We start from the raw sequence: 22,433 nt of genomic DNA on the forward strand, positions 1-22,433 counted from the left end.
CTTGGAGTGAGGAAGACTGTGGCACGCATTTTGAAACACTTCTACTGGCCAGGTATCTTCAGGGATGTTTCCTGGTATTGTAAGTCTTGTCACACCTGTCAAGTTGTGGGGATGTGTAATCAGACCGAAAAGGTTGCACCTCTAGTTCCCATTCCTCCTTTTGAGGCGCCTTTCACCCGTGTGTTAGTGGATATTGTGGGCCCTCTTCCTAAGACTTCTTCAGGATTTTCTTATGTGTTGACCCTGATTGATATGGCTACTCGTTATCCTGAAGCCATTCCACTTAGAAATATCTCAGCAAAGAACGTGGTTAAGGAAATGCTAGGGTTCTTCACAAAGTTTGGTCTGCCCAAGGAGGTACAGTCAGACCGGGGAAGTAATTTCATGTCAAATGTTTTCAAGCAGTCTCTGAAAGAGTTGGGCATCACCCAGATCACGTCTTCAGCTTACCACCCCCAGACCCAAGGAGCGTTGGAGAGATATCATCAAACACTCAAATCGATGCTCAAAAAATACTGTTTGGAACATCAGAAAGACTGGGATAAAGGTCTTCCATTCGTTGTGTTTGCTGCAAGAGAATCTCCAAATGAATCACTGGGCTTCTCACCTTTTGAACTACTGTTTGGCCATGAAGTAAGAGGACCCCTTAAGTTACTCAAGGAATGCTGGCTGTCGGAGGAAGATCACGTCAACCTGCTGGAGTATGTGATGAAGTTCAAAGAACGGCTGTCCACTGCTTTACAGCTGGCGAGAGAGAATTTAGGAGCTGCTCAGGAGAAGATGAAGACTTGGTATGATAAGAAGTCCAGGTTACGCCACTTTCAGCCAGGAGATCAGGTTTTGATTCTGCTACCAGTTCATGGGCAACCTCTTCAAGCCAAGTTTAGTGGCCCTTATTTCGTGGAGAATAAACTCAGTGATGTCAACTATGTCATCGCCACACCAGATCGTTGAAAGAGCAAGCAACTATGTCACATCAACATGCTAAAGTTATATCACAGGCGGGACGAAAATAATCCAGTCTGCACTGTAGCTGTTCCACCCGAGTCTACAAGTGAAGCTCTCCCATGCAGTATGAGCCTGAGTGATAGTTTGGGGAAGAATCCTGATATCATGAATGATCTCCAGACTAAGCTTTCTCATCTACCTCCCGAGGAAAGGCAGGAGTTTTCGGCGTTACTGCAGAAGTACCCGCAAGTGTTCAGTGCCACTCCAGGAAGAACCACTGTGTTGATGCATGATGTCGATGTTGGAGACGCAAAGCCAATTAAATTGCCTCCTTACCGTGTGAACCCGGTGAAAGTTCCTCTCATCCAGAAGGAGCTTGGCTACCTGTTGGACCACAAGATGATTGAGCCCTGTCAGAGCGAGTGGAATTCTCCTGTCACTCTAGTCCCTAAGCCAGGTGGGTCACAGCGGCTTTGTATCGACTACAGACGTGTTAATCAGATAACCAAAGCAGACACTTGCCCTCTCCCTCCTGTGGAAGATTCCATAGACAAGATCCTAAAGGCTAGGTACATAAGTAAGTTTGATTTGTTAAAGGGATACTGGCAAGTACCTATGACTGAACGTGCTAGGGAGATCTCATGTTTTGTAACACTAGGAAAGACTTTTGCATGTTCTGTAATGCCATATACAGATTGTTTTAGAGTAATAAGAAATTTCCTTTGTAAATTTCTTTTTTCTTTGTGGGGAGGTGTTACATAGCCTATGATTTCATCATCCTTTGTGTAATTTTAACGCACAGTTGCTCCATGTTTGATCACGAGCGTGTTCTGCCTCAGTTCCCCCCTTCTACCGTTATAGTAGAGTAAGTCGTCCTTTCTGTTGTTCAGAGCGGGATTGTCAACTCCTTGTCCCCATGGCTTCATTTGCGCGTCCTTCTTACAAGTTGTATCAAGCTCTCCTGGCCCCTATATAATGAGCTCAGTCTCTGTATCATTGCCACTTAGATCTGCTCCTCATTTTGTTCACATCTCTGTCCTCCCCTGTACAGATATTATTATCGTGAGTGCTCAAGAAATCTCCAAACATCTAGCAGCTGTGTGTAATTTGAGTATGAGTGTTATTGCATTTTTTCTTGTACTGTGTAGCATAAGGTTAATTCTTAGGCCTAGTGAGGTTTTTGATTAATGTTGGGTTTTATGTCAGTCATTTTTGATAATAGTTTGTATCCGTAATAATTTATTTGGCATTCACTGAGTATTATCTGGTATCTCATTTTATCAGGGCTGACTTAGATAAATTTACTCTTGCTAATTTCGTGTTAATAGAGGCTATTGCAGTTAACCATATATTTAACCTGTTTATTTGCCATTACATTATCCTTGTGAGTCCTGAATGTTTTGTTGTTAGTTTGAGCATTAAACTTTAACTTGTAATTTTACCTAACTCTTTTGTTTTGAACCTGGAACTTTACGGGACAGTAGTGACTCTTAGTATTCTCACTTAAAGTGTACGTTATCTTTCTCTGTTCCGTAACAATATCCACATAATCATCGCTCCTGGGGAGGACACATTCAGCCACAAGTTCTTGAGTCAAAGTTCAAGCTGAAACTCTCACGCTTACAAATCATATTACAAATTTTAGTTTTTTTTCTTCAACAGCTTCCAGCAACAGCTGGGAATAAACTAGCTAGATTTGGCACCTGGTTTAATTTCCAGGCCAGAGAAACAAACTATATCAAGGCTAACCCCAATATGGGGGTTCCTTTAAGAGGATGTTTGGCGTCATTTTCATGTATGTATGTCAAACCACTAAGGTCTAGGGCGTCCTTTTCAGTAGGCCTACATTCTTATCATATGACGGTTCATTACCTCCGCCAACGAAGTTAGAGGACGTTATGTATTCAACTGTGTTTGTCTTTTGCTTGTTTGTCTGTCCATAAGATTTCAAAAAGTTATTGATGTTATTTCATGGAAATTTTGTGGATATGTGGGTCATGTGCCAGGGAAGAATTTACCAAACTTTGGTGACGATCTGAGTGCAAGTTCCGTTTCAGGACTTTTGTTTGCCTGCAAGATATCTAAAAAGAATTATGGATGAATTTTAGTGAAATACTGTGGGTCATGGACCAAGGAGGATGTTTATAAAATTTTTGTGGTGATCTGTTCTCCAGTATAGGCGTCGACGGAGGGATGCGCTCTCTGAGTGTGCTTAACTTGTTAAGGCTTGAATAGACTTTTCGACCCGGAGGGGTTGGATATTATGTTAATAAGCCTCTTCGATACAGGAATAATTTCCGAAGTTGAATAGAATCACCTGGTAGAGCCAGAATAAACTGGCTCTACCAGGTAATTGACACCACTCCGAATGTCAACGGTCTTACCCCCCGTCATGATTAAGTCAACTCCTGTATTCTCGTCTATTTTGCACCTGACAACTGTACTGTACTGGAGTAAGATCTAGGAGCTTGAGTGTGTTAATATTATCACCATTATTCCTCTCTAGGCCAGGACAACTCTAAGTATTCTATTCTGTCAGACACAAGACGAAGTTATTCAGCCAAGAGGGTGGCAAAAGAGTCCAGGAGTGTTAACCTCTCGTAAAAGCGGGCATGATTTGAAGGCAGAAAGAAGGTATAAGGCAACGGGTAACAAAGCAGAGTATGACGTAAATAAGAGCATACTGATAAAAGTACCTTAGAAATAAAGAAGTAAGAAAGAGGGTAATTGTGTTCGTTAAGAAAGACATATTTAAAGCAAAACATATTCAGTAAAGAAAAAATGAACCCTAACCCAACCCAACCTAAAAACCCAACCTTACCTAATCACACCAAACTAAACCTAACCTAACCCAACCCAACCTAACCAAGCCTAACCCAACACAACCTAACCTAGCCTAACTTAACCCAACCTAACCTAACCTAACCTAACCTAACCCAACCCAACCTAACCTAACCTAATCACACCAAACCTAACCTAGCCTAACCTAACCCAACCCAACCTAACCTAACCCAACCCAACCCAACCTAACCTAGCCTAACTTAACCCAACCTAACCTAGCCTAACTTAACCCAACCTAACCTAGCCTAACCTAACCTAACCTAACCCAACCCAACCTAACCTAACCTAATCACACCAAACCTAACCTAACCTAGCCTAAACTAAAACTAACCTAGCCAAATCTAACTCACCCTACCCTAACATTCTATCATAGCTAACAGTGACCCACACGAAGAAGAAAGGGATGGGGTTAAGTAAAAAAGAATGTTGTGTACTTACCGTGTCTCGCCAAACTTCCAAATCCGATTTAAAAAAAAAAAAAAAGGTCATGTACTGCAACGATTAAAGTTTGTTAATAATTCCTGCCGGCACTGTATGCGAGGGGGTGGAAAGGGAGGGGGAGGCCAAGGATGAGATAGAGGGATGGGGAGGTATACGAGAGAGGAGGGTGCGAGCTGGGAGCAGGACAGTGAAATGACATTGGACAGGGAGACATGGAGGCGATTTGTTTGTGGCCACCCCTTACGAGACTGAGGCGTTTGGCAATAGACAGATAGACTGTTTACTGTTCTCCATATTTGTCATTCCACCTCGAACATCACAGAGTAGCCTTCCCTCTGATATTCTTCTGCTGTATGTTTCTGTGCTTTATAATGCTAGCTTGAAAATATATTTCATACACTCTCCATCGACAAAGCCAGAGGGAAGTGTCAGCTAACTTTTGATATTGACAGTACAGTGGTTAAGTATTTCAATGGATTCTACAGTGAACATGTAATGATCATATTTGTGTACCGTCCCTAAAACTGATTTTCAAAAATGCAAAAGGGTGGCACTGCTCAGCCAGGAAGTAACATTTTATTTTCTAACATGAACAGCACTACTGGTGGCAAATTTCTCCTGCACTGAGACATCTGCAGAAGTGTATTGGTAATGGTGCTGAGTCCAACTTGGGTAGAAAGGGGTGGTGTTACCTGAGGGGTCCATCCCCGGGTGAGGGCCTCGGGTGTGGTGGGGGTGAGGGTGAGGGGGGCAGCGTGAGCCAGGGCGTCAGGGGGCAGCACCCGCACCACCACCGTCACGTTGGCACCCACGTCCTTCTGGCTCCACAGCTCATCACTCACCGCCAGACGCAGCTCGTACCTGCACGTACACAAAGTTGGCCTTACCGACAGCTTACATCCATTAACAGCTACCCTGCACTGTATCACATATCGAGAACTTACCGGTGAGATGGTATGGCAGTTATATGGACTTTTCTTCATTACCTGCCTGGAATGTAGTAAGGCACTCCATTCTGATATTTTTAGGGAGTTTAATCAGACAGCAGGAGCCTTAGCTAGTTTATGGGCTGAGTATCTAGAACAATGTATGAGATATAAATCCAAGAACAAAAATTTACACTTATTTGTGCATCCTTCAAATGGTGGAATACAGACTGATGTCTTGCGTCTCATTAATGCTTTGTAAATGTTCTTGTTATAACTTTAATACAGGCAACTTATGTGTGTTTTATAACAGCTCTCACATTTGAAACTAATAAAACAATGAGTGTGAGAACTGACCCACCTTCCCTCCCTGACCTGGCTGGACGCCAGGAGGTCGCCAGTGTGGGTGTTGAGGGAGAAGAGCGGGTGTGGGGAGCCAATCCAGCTGAACGTTTTGTCGTTCAAGTCCCAGTCGTCTGGGTCCTCCACGAATACTCGTCCCAGCGGGGCTTCCGCTGCACCACCCTGCCAAGAAAAATCAGACTTTGAACCCCATTATGAAGAACTGGGCAGCTACAAGAAGTGCAGAGTTATTGAAGCCGATAATACAAGTACACAATAACATCAAACGATAACCCTAACGTTTGAGTTCAAAGTAAATGACAGTCTTTTGCTGCATCACTTACTTTTCAAGGACCTTCTAGGAACGTCTGTCTACGGACTTACCATTTACTCTAGAGTGTCTGCTGGGCAAATATACTTTGCTGGCAAATGTTCAGACCCAGTCGATGCACTCTAATGACATATACTGTCTCAAGCGAAAACAACACTTTAATTTTCATAATCATTGTTCTCAACAGACACCCCTTTCTCTTTTGTAGCTAGCCAGTTATGAGGAAGGAATATTTCTGGTTATCACTCTTCCCTCCGACTCGAAATTCGGTCCTGCAATGGACCTCAAGAAGACTGTTGTAGATACGAGTAACATATGGGAATGGAATATGAATAATGTTGGAAAGAAAAAAAATGTATGAAGATGGTACAGATGCGTTATTATATCGGGGGAGGCGATGGCTCAATCGGTAGAAAGGTGGCCTGCAGTCCTACCGAACCCAAGTTCAAATCCCCGCCGGGGCAGGGAACAATTTAAGAATTTGAATTTCATGAAATAAGATGGTGAGGAATTGGAAAATGTGAGTACGTTTAAGCACTTGGGTAGTGTGATGAGAAAGGATGGAGGTTTGGAGGGTGAAGTGCTTGAAAGGGTACAACAGGGAAGAAAGGTTGCTGGTTCCTTGAAAGCAGTGATAAGAAGAAGGGAAGTGAGCATGGAAGTGAAAAAGTTACTACATGACAGTATTGTGATACCAACTCTAACGTATGGAAGTGAAGCTTGGACGTTGGTGGAAGGAAACAAGTCAAGAGTGAGAGCAGTGGAAATGAGTTATTTAAAAGGAGCCTGTGGAGTCACATGGAGAGACAGGCTGACAAATGAGGATATAAAGGAGCGTTGTGGTGTGGATGTGGATGTGATAGGAAGCGTTAGGAGGAATACACTGAGGTGGATTGGCCATGTGGAGAGGATGGAGGGTGAAAGACTGATGAAGAGAGTGTATGTGAGTGAGGTGCAGGGGGGAAGAGGGAGGGGGAGGCCGAGGATGAGATGGAGGGAAGGGATGGAGAGGTATATGAGAGAGGGGGGTGTGAGTTGGGAGCGGGGCAGTGAAATGGCGGGGGACAGGGCGACGTGGAGGCGATTTGTTTGTGGCCACCCCAAACGGGATTGAGGCATCTGGCAATAGATAGATAGATAGAAGATTTTACTGATCTACCAGAAGACCCGCCGACATGTCGTAAAAATACTCCCGCTAATACCAATACACCAGTCCTGTATGAGACATCCCTAGCATGTATTCAATATGGACGGTCCGTGTTAGCGCCGAAGTGGTGACATGCAGAGAGGCGTATGGTATGTAGGAGGACTACTGGGCCTTGAGCGCAGGCTGTGAAGCCTTTCCCCAGAGTCGGACACACACACACACACACCAAGTGAGTGACAGTGGTGGTGAGTGGACGTGTTTACGCGACCTCCCGCCCCTGGTGTGACTTGGCGCTTCGTAGCAGCCTGGGCTCAGCCTGTTGACCCAGTCCCCTTCCCTGCATTTAAGGTTCATGACTGAGTTGAATGTGCAGTGGCAGAATGTGCGCTCTTCCAATCTACCGGTACCGACCCAGTGAACTTTACAAATTGAAGCGGGGATGCGGTTATCCACCAAGTTCAGTGATTCAGTGCTTGAAAGACCTGGAACTTTTTTTCGCAACTGTGGTGGACGAGGTGGTAGATGGATTGTGTGCACAGTGCCTGTGATTACGAGCGGGAAAAAGAAAACAAAAAATGTACCAAGACCTCACAACCTTTGTGAAGTGCCACGTGTATGGTATAACCTTCCTACCCTCCTCCTATCCAACGTAACCTCACTGACCAACAAGATGGAGGAAGTGATCGAAGCAGTGCGCACTACAGGCTGTGACATGATGGTAATAACAGAGGCATGGCAGATTACCCCTGAAGTGTGTAACATTCAAAACTTTGTGTTATTTCACCATCTCAGGGTTAATCGCAGGGGTGGAGGAGCAGCGTCGTTTTGTCGCGCTGACCTTAATCCTTCACACCTGAGTGTTGAGATTCCCGAGGGAGTTGAGGCCTTGTGGGTTAGGCTAAACCCCCATCTCTGCCCCCGTCACACTGCATCTGTCATCGTGTGTGTGGTGTATCACCCTCCACGCGCCCCCACCGCCCACCTCCTCACCAATCACATCATTGAGACTGCCGATGCCCTACGAGTGAGATTTCCTGCTGCAAAGCTGGTTGCATGTGGGGACTTCAATTGCCTGGACATCAGTGAAATTTTACACCAGCTAAATTACTCAGGTCGTGAATTTCCTCACCCACGAGCAAACAACCCTCAACCTTATCATCACTGATATGGCATAGCAATACTCCCCTCCCTGACCTCTCCCCCTTCTCGGCCGGAGCACCCATATCACCATTCTATAGACGCCGGCATCTAACACCTCCATGCCAAGGCAAAGGGTCACCCGATACCACCGCCCTATGCCGGACTCTGCCATGAGGGAGTTTGGAAGGTGGATAATTCAACACCAGTGGAGGGAAGTTTTGGACGCTGAGGATGTAGATACCAAGTGGAAGAACTACGCCACAACCACGACTGAAGCCTTTCACCACTTCTTCCCTGTCAAAGATTTCTCTGTGGACACATCAGATGCCCCATGGATGACACCACGCCTCAAGCAACTCATCAAACAACGCAACAGGACTTATTACACCGATCGTGTCCTGTTCAGGTCCCTGAGGAACAGGGTCATCAGGGAGATCAGGGCAGCCAAGTCATCCTACTACCCAAACAAAATACATTACCTCAAACAGCAAGACAGCAGTTGATGGTTCAGTAGAGTCAAAGCTCTTTGTGGCTTACAAAAGCAAACTTCTATTCTTCCCTGTAGCTCTGACTTATCACCTGACCTAGCAGCTCGAGAGATTAACAGTCATTTTGCCTCTATCTGTCAGAGTCTGCCTCCTCTCGACCCTTCTCTCCTACCTGCCTACCTCCCTTCCCCCTCACCATCCCCCTCTGTCCAGGTGGCCAACGTAGCTACAAAATTGAAGAAACTGAGGCATAACAGATCTACGGTACTACACCTTCTGACCTGCCAATCAAAATTTACAAAGAATTTGCCCCAGAACTTGCTCTCCCAGTGTCCTCCATAATTAATGGCTCATTATCTTAAAACTCCTGCCCCAGTGACTGGAAAATTTCCTATGTAACACCCACTCCCAAAATCCATAGCCCACAGTCACTGAGTGACCTCAGACCAATTGCCATTACCCCCTATCCCGAGCCTTATTTGCGAGAATTTTGTTTTCGACTTGGCATATGATGAAATTAAAAACTCAATAGATATACAACAATTTGGTAACATGAAGTCCTCCTCCACTACTCATTGCCTTGTCAGTTTTCTTGACTTCCTACACAGCCACCTGGACAAACGCAACGCCTCTCTGGCTGTTGCTTTCGTTGACTTTAGAAAGGCATTTGACCTTGTTGACCACACTGTTGTCATCAACAAAGCCATACGACTGGGACTCCTTCCACAGCTGACAGCGTGGCTGGCTGACTTTCTTACCGGGCGACAGCAGGCCATCAGGTATCAGGGGTCGATCTCCTCCCTCCTCCCCCTGACCTGTGGGGTTCCCCAGGGTACCAAGATGGGTCCACTGTGCTTCCTCATCCTCATCAACGATGCCCTCATGGACACCCTGCATCGGTGGAAGTATGTTGACGACAGTACCGTTGGCATTCCCATCAACACCAGGCAGCCGGACTACTCGCCACTCCAGTCCACCCTGGACATACTCAAGAAGTGGACTGAGGAGAACAAAGTGACAATCAACCACACCAAGACCGTGGTGATGCACTTCTGTACCTCCTCACAGGCCGTGGCTCATCCCCAGCTGTCAGTGGGCGCCCATCCCCTCCATTTGGTCCAGTCCACCAGGCTGCTCGGTGTAACGGTGGATGACCGTCTGAGCTGGAAGCAACACGTCATCAACATAGTGAGGACAGCCTCATATAAACGGTACATGCTGTGTAGACTCAAGTCACTGGGAATGACAGCGAAGGAGCTAGGTGAAATTTATACCGCCTTCATACTCCCAACCCTCATGTACACCTCCCCAGCATGGTCCTCCTCGCTCACCCTCACACAACAACAGCAGCTGGAGAGGACACAGAAGAGGGCGTGCAAGATCATCCTGGGCCTGCCTATGACGGCTACGACAACGCCCTGACTACCATGACTCTGCCAAGGCTTTCCAAGAGGCATCGGGAGGCACTAGGGAAGTTTGGGAGGGGGCTATTATGTCACCCTCGTCACCGACACTTCCTCTCACCTGACACTCCCCCACCACGCTGCGCTACAAGGCACATTAACAAGCTTGTGCCGATCAGAGCGCCAGGGACTGACCGGTAAAAGAACAGCGCCATTCCATCCATCGTGCACATGATTAACTCAGTCTAGTCCTAGATTTAGCATAAACTATGTTAAGTGAACCCCATGTACATTGTCAGTGTATCACAGCTAACCCAATAAACCAATCATTATTATTATTATTATTATATATACTGACAATACATATATATATATATATATATATATATATATATATATATATATATATATATATATATATATTGTTACATAGCCTATGATTTCATCATCCTTTGTGTAATTTTAACGCACAGTATGCTGCATGTTTGATCACGAGCGTGTTCTGCCTCAGTCCCCCCTTCTACCTTTATAGTAGAGTAAGTCGTTCTTTCTGTTGTTCAGAGCGGGATTGTCAACTCCTTGTCCCCATGGCTTCATTTGCGCGTCCTTCTTACAAGTTGTATCAAGCTCTGCTGGCCCCTATATAATGAGCTCAGTCTCTGCATCATTGCCACTTAGATCTACTCCTCATTTTGTTCACATCTCTGTCCTCCCCTGTACAGTTATTGTTGTGAGTGCTCCGGAAGTCTCCAACCATCTAGCAGCTGTGTAATTTGAGTATAACTGTTATTGCATTTTTTTCCTTGTACTGTATAGCATAAGGTGTTGATTTGTAGGCCTAGTGAGGTTTTTTTGTAATTCGTGTAGGGTTCTTATTGTCAGCCATCATTAATAATAGTTTGTATCTGTAATAATTTATCTTGCATTAACTGAGCATTACCCAGTGTATTTTCATTTTTTCAGGGCTGACTTAGATAAATATACTCTTGCTAATTTCGTGTTAATAGAGGCTATTGCAGTTAACCATATATTTAACCTGTTTTTTGCCATTACATTATCCTTATGAGTCCTGAATGTTTTGTTGTTAGTTTGAGCATTAAACTTTAACTTGTAATTTTACCTAACTCTTTTGTTTTGAACCTGGAACTTTACGGGACAGTAGTGATTTTTAGTATTCTCACTTGTGTACATTATCTTTCGCTGTTCCGTAACATAAATTTGGCGACCTCATTTCAGGATATTCAGGATATTATCATAAGGATATTGCTTGATATTTTGTGACAGTTACTTATTCATGATGTCTACTATTTCTACACTTGATGAAGCCAAAGATTTTTTGTCAAATGTGCAAACAGTGTTGGATGTAGAGAACAGAACAAAGAATGAACTTAAGCTTCTTGCTCAACAATTGGGAATTGCTGTTCGCTCTCATCATTCTAAAGATCAAATTCTTGACATGATTAATGAAAGCTTGTTTAATGTAACTCCTCCAAATGAGCAAACGCAGATTGAATTAGCTAAGTTACAGCTAGCCCTGCAGGAGGCTTGTGTGAAGGAAGCTGAATTTCAAGCACGTGCTAAGGAGGCTGATGTTAAGGAGGCTGAGTTTCACGCACAAATTGAACTTGCTAGGATTCTGGCAGACCATGAGTATCGCATGAAACAAGGTGGAACTGGATCATCTAGCTCTGATGATTTTGATGTGGCTAAAAATGTTAAACTTGTCCCTCCTTTTAATGAATCTGATTTAACAAAGTATTTTCAGTTGTTTGAGAGGGTAGCTACAGGTTTTAATTGGCCCAAGGAGTATTGGCCAGTACTCCTTCAAACTGTTCTCACCGGTAAAGCTCAAGTAACTTATGCATCTATGCCTCAGGATCAATGTGATAATTATGATGTAGTTAAGAGGATGATTCTTCAGGCCTATGAGCTTGTTCCTGAAGCTTATAGAGTAAAATTTAGGACAACTTACAAGCAAGATAAGCAATCCCATGTTGAGTATGCAAAAATCAAAGAAGATCTGTTAGAGCGGGTTAAATTCTAAGAATGTGGATTCTGATTTTGGTAAATTTAAGCAGATGATTTTGCTGGAGGACTTCAAGAGGTGTATTTATAAAGATGTAAGCCTATATCTTGATGAGAAAAGAATAGATAATTTGTCTGATGCTGCAGTTTTAGCTGATGAATATGTTCTCACTCACAAGGGATATTCTAAAGAAAAAGGGAAAGCTGAGAGTAAGTACGTTGCCTCTACTCAGAGTACAGGTAACAGGAAAGAGAATAAAGATGATGTTTCTCAGGAAGTAAATACGAGCTTCACCTCTAGATTTCAGAAAAGTAAATGTACTTATTGTAGTAAGCTTGGTCATACTACGGAGAAATGTTTCAGGAGACAGCGTGATGTGAACAAAAAGGAGTCTTTAAATATTCAGTCAATTGGTCTGGTGTCCACTCTTGAGAGTTCCCAGAATGCTTTAACTGAGTTAACTGAACCTGCTTTGAGGGGTAACTTAAATTCTCATGATGGAGCTCCTCTTTTGAGCAGTAACGTGGGTGACACTCTCAAGAGTTCATGTGCTAATTTCCTGTCTGATGGTTTTGTCAGTCCTCTGGACAGTAATGACAGGAAATCAGTTCAAATATATCGTGATACAGGTGCTTGCCAATCCCTTATGCTGACCAGTGTTCTAGGCTCTAATGTTAATTCCTCTGATGAAACTGTAATCTTACAAGGTGTAGGGAATAATTACTTCTCTGTCCCTCTGTGCAGAGTGAATTTAAAGTCTGGTTTTGTTAATGGTTCCGTTATGGTTGGGTTGGTTGAGACACTCCCAATGTCAGGTGTAACTTTCTTACTTGGAAATGATATTGGTGGAAGTCAAGTGTGTCCAGCTCCTCAGTTGTCTAGTAAGCCAGTGGCTGCGACCCAGGATTGTGATGTCCCTGATGTGTTCCCCGCATGTGCTGTCACTAGGGCTAAGTCTAAAGTTACTGGTGATATAGAGGATAATGATGATGATGATGTTATCCTAGCTGACACTTTTCTTGCTAATTTGGACCACTCACCAGATGAGGCAGTACCCCATAGTGTTGATAATTTGTCTCGTCAAGAGTTGGTTGAGTTGCAGGTTGCTGACCCTGAGTTGAAAGGTCTAGCTAACTCTGCTTGCAGTGAGGAAGAGTCAGCCGGTGCTTCTACTTGTTATTATATAAAGTCAGGAGTACTTATGAGGAAGTGGAGACCCCCAACAGCATCAGCCGACTGTGAATGGGAGGTTGTACATCAAGTTGTCATCCCTCGTGTTTGTAGGCAGGATATCACTAGAGTGGCTCATGATTCAAGTTTGGCAGGACACCTTGGAGTGAGGAAGACTGTGGCACGCATTTTGAAACACTTCTACTGGCCAGGTATCTTCAGGGATGTTTCCTGGTATTGTAAGTCTTGTCACACCTGTCAAGTTGTGGGGAAGTGTAATCAGACAGAAAAGGTTGCACCTCTAGTTCCCATTCCTCCTTTTGAGGCGCCATTCACCCGTGTGTTGGTGGATATTGTGGGCCCTCTTCCTAAGACTTCTTCAGGATTTTCTTATGTGTTGACCCTGATTGATATGGCTACTCGTTATCCTGAAGCCATTCCACTTAGAAATATCTCAGCAAAGAACGTGGTTAAGGAAATGTTAGGGTTCTTCACAAAGTTTGGTCTGCCCAAGGAGGTACAGTCAGACCGGGGAAGTAATTTCATGTCAAATGTTTTCAAGCAGTCTCTGAAAGAGTTGGGCATCACCCAGATCACGTCTTCAGCTTACCATCCCCAGACCCAAGGAGCGTTGGAGAGATATCATCAAACACTCAAATCGATGCTCAAGAAATACTGTTTGGAACATCAGAAAGACTGAGATAAAGGTCTTCCATTCGTTGTATTTGCCGCAAGAGAATCTCCAAATGAATCACTGGGCTTCTCACCTTTTGAACTACTGTTTGGCCATGAAGTAAGAGGACCCCTTAAGTTACTTAAGGAATGCTGGCTGTCGGAGGAAGATGATGTCAACCTGCTGGAGTATGTGATGAAGTTCAAAGAACGGGTGTCCACTGTTTTACAACTGGCGAGAGAGAATTTACGAGCTGCTCAGAAGATGAAGACTTGGTATGATAAGAAGTCCAGGTTACACCACTTTCAGCCAGGAGATCAGGTTTTGATTCTGCTACCAGTTCATGGGCAACCTCTTCAAGCCAAGTTTAGTGGTCCTTATTTCATGGAGAAGAAACTCAGTGATGTCAACTATGTCATCGCCACACCAGATCGTAGAAAGAGCAAGCAACTATGTCACATCAACATGCTAAAGTTATATCACAGGCGGGACGAAAATAATCCAGTCTGCACTGTAGCTGTTCCACCCGAGTCTGCAAGTGAAGCTCTCCCATGCAGTATGAGCCTGAGTGATAGTTTGGGGAAGAATCCTGATATCATGAATGATCTCCAGACTAAGCTTTCTCATCTACCTCCCAAGGAAAGGCAGGAGTTTTCGGCATTACTGCAGGAGTACCCGCAAGTGTTCCGTGCCACTCCAGGAAGAACCACTGTGTTGATGCATGATGTCGATGTTGAAGACGCAAAGCCAATTAAATTGCCTCCTTACCGTGTGAACCTGGTGAAAGTTCCTCTCATCCAGAAGGAGCTTGGCTACCTGTTGGACCACAAGATGATTGAGCCCTGTCAGAGCGAGTGGAGTTCTCCTGTCACTCTAGTCCCTAAGCCAGGTGGGTCACAGCGGCTTTGCATCGACTACAGACGTGTTAATCAGATAACCAAAACAGACACTTACCCTCTCCCTCGCGTGGAAGATTGCATAGACAAGATCGGAAAGGCTAGGTACATAAGTAAGTTTGATTTGTTAAAGGGATACTGGCAAGTACCTATGACTGAACGTGCTAGGGAGATCTCATGTTTTGTAACACTAGGAAAGACTTTTGCATGTTCCGTAATGCCATATGGTAGGAAGAATGCACCAGCCACATTTCAGAAGCTCATGAATGTTGTAACAGAGGGTTTGGCAGGGTGTGTTGTTTATATTGATGATGTATTAATCTTCAGTGACAACTGGAAAGATCACCTATGCCATGTCAGTAAATTTCTTGAGCGTTTGGTTCATGCTAATCTTGTAGCTAATTTATCAAAGTGTGAGTTTGGTCAAGCTAAAGTTCAGTACCTTGGGTACGTAATTGGCGATGGACATGTTGCACCACCAGCAGCTAAGGTTCAGGTTATAAGTGATCTTCCCAGACCTAAAAGTAGGAAAGAGCTACAAAGATTTTTGGGAATGGTAGGTTATTATCGGAGATTTGTTCTTAACTTTTCTATTCTTGTATCACCACTTACAGACCTACTGAAAAAGGGAGTTAAATTTGTCTGGACCGATAACTGTGAATCCTCTTTCAACAAACTTAAAGCTATTCTATTAAGTCAGCCAGTGCTCGCTACTCCAAATTTTGCTAAGCCTTTTAAGATGGCTGTTGATGCAAGTGATACAGGAGCTGGGGCTGTTTTGCTGGAAGAGGATGATCAGGGTATTGAACACCCTGTATCTTATTACAGTAAGAAGTTCACTCCACCTCAAAAGAACTACTCAACTATTGAGAAAGAGCTTTCGGCCTTGATTTTGGGTTTACAGCATTTTTCATTTTATTTGTGTTCTGGTTTTGACCCCATAGTCATTTATACCGATCATAACCCACTGAAATTCCTTAGTAAGTTTAAAGATAAAAATCAGAGATTGACAAGATGGAGTCTACTTCTTCAAAAGTATTCATTAGATATACAACATGTCAAGGGGAAAGAAAATGTTATTACAGATTGCTTATCTAGACTTTAGACAGATTGTTTTAGAGTAATAAGAAATTTCCTTTGTAAATTTCTTTTTCTTTGTGGGGAGGTGTTACATAACCTATGATTTCATCATCCTTTGTGTAATTTTAACGCACAGTATGCTGCATGTTTGATCACGAGCGTGTTCTGCCTCAGTCCCCCCCTTCTACCGTTATAGTAGAGTAAGTCGTCCTTTCTGTTGTTCAGAGCGGGATTGTCAACTCTTTGTCCCCATGGCTTCATTTGCGCGTCCTTCTTACAAGTTGTATCAAGCTCTGCTGGCCCCTATATAATGAGCTCAGTCTCTGCATCATTGCCACTTAGATCTACTCCTCATTTTGTTCACATCTCTGTCCTCCCCTGTACAGTTATTGTTGTGAGTGCTCCGGATGTCTCCAACCATCTAGCAGCTGTGTAATTTGAGTATAACTGTTATTGCATTTTTTCCTTGTACTGTATAGCATAAGGTGTTGATTTGTAGGCCTAGTGAGTTTTTTTTGTAATTCGTGTAAGGTTCTAGTTGTCAGCCATCATTAATAATAGTTTGTATCTGTAATAATTTATCTTGCCTTAACTGAGCATTACCCAGTGTATTTTCATTTTATCAGGGCTGACTTAGATAAATTTACTCATGCTAATTTCGTGTTAATAGAGGCTATTGCAGTTAACCATATATTTAACCTGTTTTTTGCCATTACATTATCCTTATGAGTCCTGAATGTTTTGTTGTTAGTTTGAGCATTAAACTTTAACTTGTAATTTTACCTAACTCTTTGTTTTGAACCTGGAACTTTACGGGACAGTAGTGATTTTTAGTATTCTCACTTAAAGTGTACATTATCTTTCGCTGTTCCGTAACAATATATATATATATATATATATATATATATATATATATATATATATATATATATATATATATATATATATATATATATATATATATATATATTGTTCCGTAACAATATATATATATATATATATATATATATATATATATATATATATATATATATATATATATATATATGAGAGCTTGTCCAGATACTTGGAGTTATTATATAGGAATACTTGTGCAGATACTTGAAGTGAAGGAGTGTTTGTGGTGCAACATGAGGGGTGGACAAGTGACAGTATTGTAGATAAACCGGAGTAGAGACAGGCATTATAGGAGGTTCAAAGGAATATACTGGGAATACCTCGACGAATCTAGTTGGTTTTTAAACTGAAAGGAAGTGTGAGGCCAGCTGGCTCACTCCGCCGGTACTTTGGTAAACACTCCAGTAAAAAAAAAAAAAAATGGTAGACAAAAGGAGCATTGGAAAGGAGGGAAGACAGAGGAGGAGGAGGGAATGTGGAAGAAGAGGGAGCATGGAGAACTAGGGAATGGAAGGAACAAGAAGCTAATGAAAATGTTTGGCATAATTTTCACCCCAACATAATATATACAACTAAATGGAGAAACTTTTGATGAAAGCATTGGTAAGTCACTGCCAGAACTGCCATGCGATGAAGACTGAGATTTATAGGAAAAAATGTTCATGAACAAGAACGCACGTACGCACACACACACACACACACACACAGTTCCCCATTAGATACACTAACACTAAGGACCAACTCACCATGGGCTTCCAGAGGTAAACTGTCTTGGTCCCAGGCTTCATGGGGTTGTCATTGACATCGTCGATGACGACGGTGACGATATGCGTGGCAGAGACACCACCAGCATCAGTTACCAGCACGGCCACCGGCAGTTGTGGAAATTCTTCACGATCCACGGGGGTCACCGTCCGCAACACCGCCCCGCCACGCCCGCTGTCCAGATCTGCCACAAACATGCAAGCACTCAAACTACCGCCATCAGGTGGACAAAGGTGGGTGAGGTGAGCGAGAGGAGGGGAGGAACACGGGCGAAAAGAGACGTTAACTGGTCATGGCTAATCAAGCAACAATATGTGACCGTGTTGAGAGACTCTGAAGACGCTCATTTACCTCAGAATGTGACGTGATGCTATCCTGTGTAATACTTAATGTAAATCTTAACAAATCTCTGTCAGGACACGTCTTCTCATTTTTTGCGCAAATATTCAAGACATTTTAAATTTTTAACTCACAGCCAACAGATCCATCCATGTGTAAGTAATTCCACCCTTTGTTCCCTGAAATCATATACAGGTAACAATCAGTAAAAGCAGAGATAAAAAATATATTATCCCTTTCCTAAGAAGCCAAGCACAATAGCCAATAGTAACATAATAATAATGAACTGTTTCTGAATTTCGACACTGTTAGTGGGAGCTGGAAGTAAAATGTGTGGTTATGATAGTTTTCAGTTTGTATTTTTTCATGGGAGAGCAATAACCATCTACTATAATATTTAAAGTTTCTACTATTCCATGGCAATCCTGGTCTGAACTTACGACTTTCTGATCCCCATTTTACTATTTTATAAGCGCCGAGGTGTCATGGTTGGTCGAAGTCTTGGGTCTAACACGCCGAAGCTCAAATCCAACAAGTGTTTGGAAGTTTTCAGATGCGAGAACGTCTCTTGGAACCGCTGTGTCCGTCTGCCTCTCACTAACGATTTCCGGAAGCAAGGTGCCTCACTGCGTAGACTTTAGCGACTCTTGCAAAGCCACACCATTATCACACCACCCCACTATAAAATACACCATACCACCTTCACACACCACACCACACAATCAGCTTACCACACCACCACACCAAGGGCATTACCTGAAGGGCTTGAACTTACTCGCCTTGTGCTTTAGTACTTTTTCTTCTGTCTAAACACTGCTAAGGACATACACAGACTGGACTGCTACTGCCTAGCTTTGGGTCTTTCTACGTCCCCAAGCCCTCGGGGGTCCCCAGAAGAATAACAAAAGGCTGTCTCATGCGGCTTTTACCCTTAAATTTCTTACCTTCGGTTTCTGGTCGGATGATGGTGATGATGATGATGATTATGATGACTATGATGATGACTGATGACTCCTTTAAACACAGTAGGCAATAGTTTGATTATACAAATATATTATCGGTCTCCTAGGCTTATAGAGAGAGAGAGAGAGAGAGAGAGAGAGAGAGAGAGAGAGAATATATATAGAGAGATAGATATATATATATATATATATATATATATATATATATATATATATATATATATATTAGTGGTAGGTGGTGGCGACCATCATCCACTCACTTGATGTAGTGCTGCCTACTTCTTCCTTAGCCTTTATCATTCACTTTCTGTGCCTCCCCTCCTCTCTTCCTATTTCTCCCATCAATCCTGTCACTTCTTATTGCTTTTCTATCCTTTACAGGTGGCTTTACATTGAGTGACAAGCCAAATGGTTTCCTGTAAGCCAAGGAACCATTTACAACGCTGGGTGGTAACCATATAACCAAACCATACGTGCTCCCTATGTGTCAACAAGTGGGTTGGTGGAGGGTTAGTGCCCCTCCCCGTAAAACAAATAACTCAAAGTCAAATGGCCACCCCTTACGGGATTATGGCGTCTGGCAATAGAGAGAGAGAGAGAGAGAGAGAGAGAGAGAGAGAGTGAAGAATCTTACGTGGGTCAAAATCGAGGGCCACACGATGGCAGACGTGCCGTGGGTTGGTTGGCGCTAAAGAGAGTGTGAATGGCGGGCCATGGCCCAGTGCCCACACGTCCTCGTCAGTGGCCGTGAGGACCCCCAGGCGGGTTGGGGCTACGTCCTCGGTGACGTGGAAGAGGGTGGGTGGCAAGAGGTGGGGCGGGGTGTCGTTGACGTCGGTGAGGGTGATGGTGAGGGTGGCGGTGGCGGTGAGAGGTGGGTGGCCACGGTCCACACCCAGGATCCTGGCCACACCCACAGCGCCATCGGGGGCCTCGCGGTCCAGGGCACTGCGCAGGCTGACTCCGCCGGTAGTGTCCACAGTGAAGGCGCCCCATCCACCCACTACATGATACTCTACCTCCTGATGCCCGTCCTGCACGATAAAGGCAGCAGGAACTCTGTTACAGATTTCAAGTAAGGGAGCGTGACTGTGCCAAATACATACTTGTGTTACTTTCGATAGCTGGAGGAACTAATTACACAAGTTACATAATAAACTGCCCCAAATTCAAGCTACAAGTTATGAAATATTTTGTTGCTTAATATTTAACTGGATAAGTATCTTTAACATATGCTCTGAAATCGCCATTGATGTTTGACTAAATCTGGCTCTGCTTCTCAGTATCCAATATATTTCATTCTACCTTTGAGAGGGATGATAAAATTTGTAGCCTAATAACGTCTGATCGCTGTTGGTCGTGAGCTCTCTTCAATCAATCAGTTTCAATGACTACATGCTTCTGGAGGTTTCTTCTAATTAAGGTTCGCCACGGTACAATTTATTTTTTACATTGAGTGGAAGCTAAACAACCAGACAAAAAAATTCGGTTTCCCAACACTTGCTGGAACAGTTGCAGAGGCGGGGGGGGGGGGGGAATCAGATGTGTAATAAGACTGGCAACAATGAGGGACTCAGCTTGGACTTTGTGTACTTGTGGTTGGGTTACCTGCCTAAGAGTAATGACTATCTGGCTAGTAACCAAGCCTGTAGCCACACTTCACTCTCATGGTAGTACCTTCCAGGGTCGATGGCAGCTGTATAAGACCCACCCATAACTCAATGGAAAAAGCACATAGCATGACGAACAGTAAGATATACAAGTTAACCGTTCCTTTTTCCATATGATTGAGTAGGTTATTTCGGGGTATGTTGGTACTAGCTCTCCTACTTTTGTGCTCTCACTTTACTTGCTTCTAAATCGTACCGTACCCCAACCTTGGGTAGAAAAAAAAAAATGTCAGGAGGAAGATGAAATGTGTTATCACAGTCAGTGCAGCTTACATTGTCTGGGTCCCGTGCGGGTAGGTTGGCCAGCACCGTGCCTGGAGCAGCATCCTCACTGATGGTGATGTGGACATCCCGGCGCTGGAACTGAGGCGGGTTGTCGTTGATGTCTCGCAGCCACACCACCACCCACGCCGAGTCCACGTGTCGGGCGTCCTCCCATCCGCCGCGACCCTGTGACAACGTTAATTCCTTCACTACCATGACATATTTTGCATCAAAATCAGTCCACCGCCAGATGATTTTATCCAACCTACCAAGGATCTCTGCAAAAGGGTTAATGAAAGCTATATCGAACCCTACGAATTGGAAAAATCTCTCAAAAGCTGAAATAAATCCTTTGAAGATAACAGGAATAATATATGTATGACAATCTGTGGCTGTCAAAGCTAAGGGAGCTGCGGTGTATGTGGCAAACTCCCTCTACCTAACCACAAAGCGTTACCCACAAGACAAGCTGCATTTGACACACATACAAAGTAAATGTAGCTGCCGATCTGATTACTAGGCAAGCACTGTGATATTACTATTAATTATTACACTCTCATATGACAGTTTCTTCGAGCCTACAGGATCTTCGGGTGGAAAGCGATCATTAACAACACTTAATACCATAAAAATACCTTAATGACATCCTGCTAAACATTTTTCCTGGTCAGTGGTATACTTACTTTTTATCTTTTCACTACAAGAAGCTCTTTAGATTCTTTATGAAACTCTTCCATGCAAGGCTGGGATTTATTTTGCTTCTACTGAGTGTATGAGCATAGCAGACAATTTTTACCCTTCACTACCAAAGGTTCTTCCTGAGTTGGATAAAAGCGTGCAATATAAGCCATACAAAAATACAATGCACGTCATCATAATCAGGAGCTTAAATGGTGATAGGTATGTTATTATGCCTCTCTGTCTGTGTGTCTAACTACTGAAACGCCGTTATCTAACTTGACAATTATGAAAGCTATGGGAAAGTTTATAAGGATGCAGTAATTATGTTGTAACGGAAGGTCCTGAAACAAGGGTGCATTCGTGTTTTCAATAAATCAAAGCGTACAGGGTGCTTGATACTGACCAAAATAAATGACTAACAGAACTTCTCACGAGGTCAACTCAACCATCCTGCATGAAATACTGAGAGTAGAGGAGGTACAGTATGTAGTGTAATGTCTTTCTTATGTACGTTACTTATTATCTGGCCAAGGTCCGTCATTTCATCTTGTAGTGCAGAGAAAGAGAGAAGACATGAGGAATAATATGAAGGTAATCTTCCATCAAAAGTTCACGCCAGAGAATAAAAATGCCTCTCTTAGAACCAACCTTTATAGCAAACGATTATACTTTCCTTTGACGAGGGACCCCGACCAAGCTTTCTAGTTGTTAAGGTCATACCCTAAACAGATGACAGTCCTGGCAAACACTCACCCTGTCAGTGACCTGCACCATGAAGCGGAAGCCCCGGCGGTGAGCTTCGTCCTCGTAGTCCAGTGTCTGGCAGGCGTAGATGTGACCCACGGCACCCACTGACCTCACGCCGAAGTGTTGCCAACCCCACCCACTGCCATGAACAACCTGAGACAAGTAGACGTGCGAAGTGCTGCAAGTGTCCGTAGCAAATGCTGGTCAGCTCTCTTCAAATAAATTATCAAATGAGAATACATTACATAGTTAATTT

At 43.6% G+C, this 22,433-nt stretch overlaps 1 protein-coding gene and 2 pseudogenes across 1 annotated transcript in view; 2 read left to right on the top strand and 1 right to left on the bottom strand.

Moving 5' to 3' along the window:
• LOC145411402 (putative neural-cadherin 2) overlaps window positions 1-22,433 on the bottom strand; it is a 104,280-nt gene that overhangs the window by 36,595 nt on the left and 45,252 nt on the right. Inside the window, exons 10-15 of the mRNA XM_080281444.1 lie at window positions 22,184-22,330; window positions 20,759-20,935; window positions 19,450-19,849; window positions 17,496-17,698; window positions 5,518-5,681; window positions 4,923-5,091 (exon numbers count right to left, since the gene is read on the bottom strand). Coding sequence (XP_080137570.1) covers window positions 4,923-5,091; window positions 5,518-5,681; window positions 17,496-17,698; window positions 19,450-19,849; window positions 20,759-20,935; window positions 22,184-22,330 — 1,260 coding nt within the window. The remainder of the gene's footprint in view (window positions 1-4,922; window positions 5,092-5,517; window positions 5,682-17,495; window positions 17,699-19,449; window positions 19,850-20,758; window positions 20,936-22,183; window positions 22,331-22,433) is intronic.
• On the top strand, window positions 7,416-8,619 carry LOC145411348 (uncharacterized; annotated as a pseudogene).
• LOC145411354 (uncharacterized) lies at window positions 9,445-10,006 on the top strand (annotated as a pseudogene).

This window comes from Coenobita brevimanus, chromosome 11, assembly GCF_032717465.1.
Source record: "Coenobita brevimanus isolate Jiangsu-jjx chromosome 11, ASM3271746v2, whole genome shotgun sequence".
Lineage (NCBI taxonomy): Eukaryota > Metazoa > Arthropoda > Malacostraca > Decapoda > Coenobitidae > Coenobita > Coenobita brevimanus.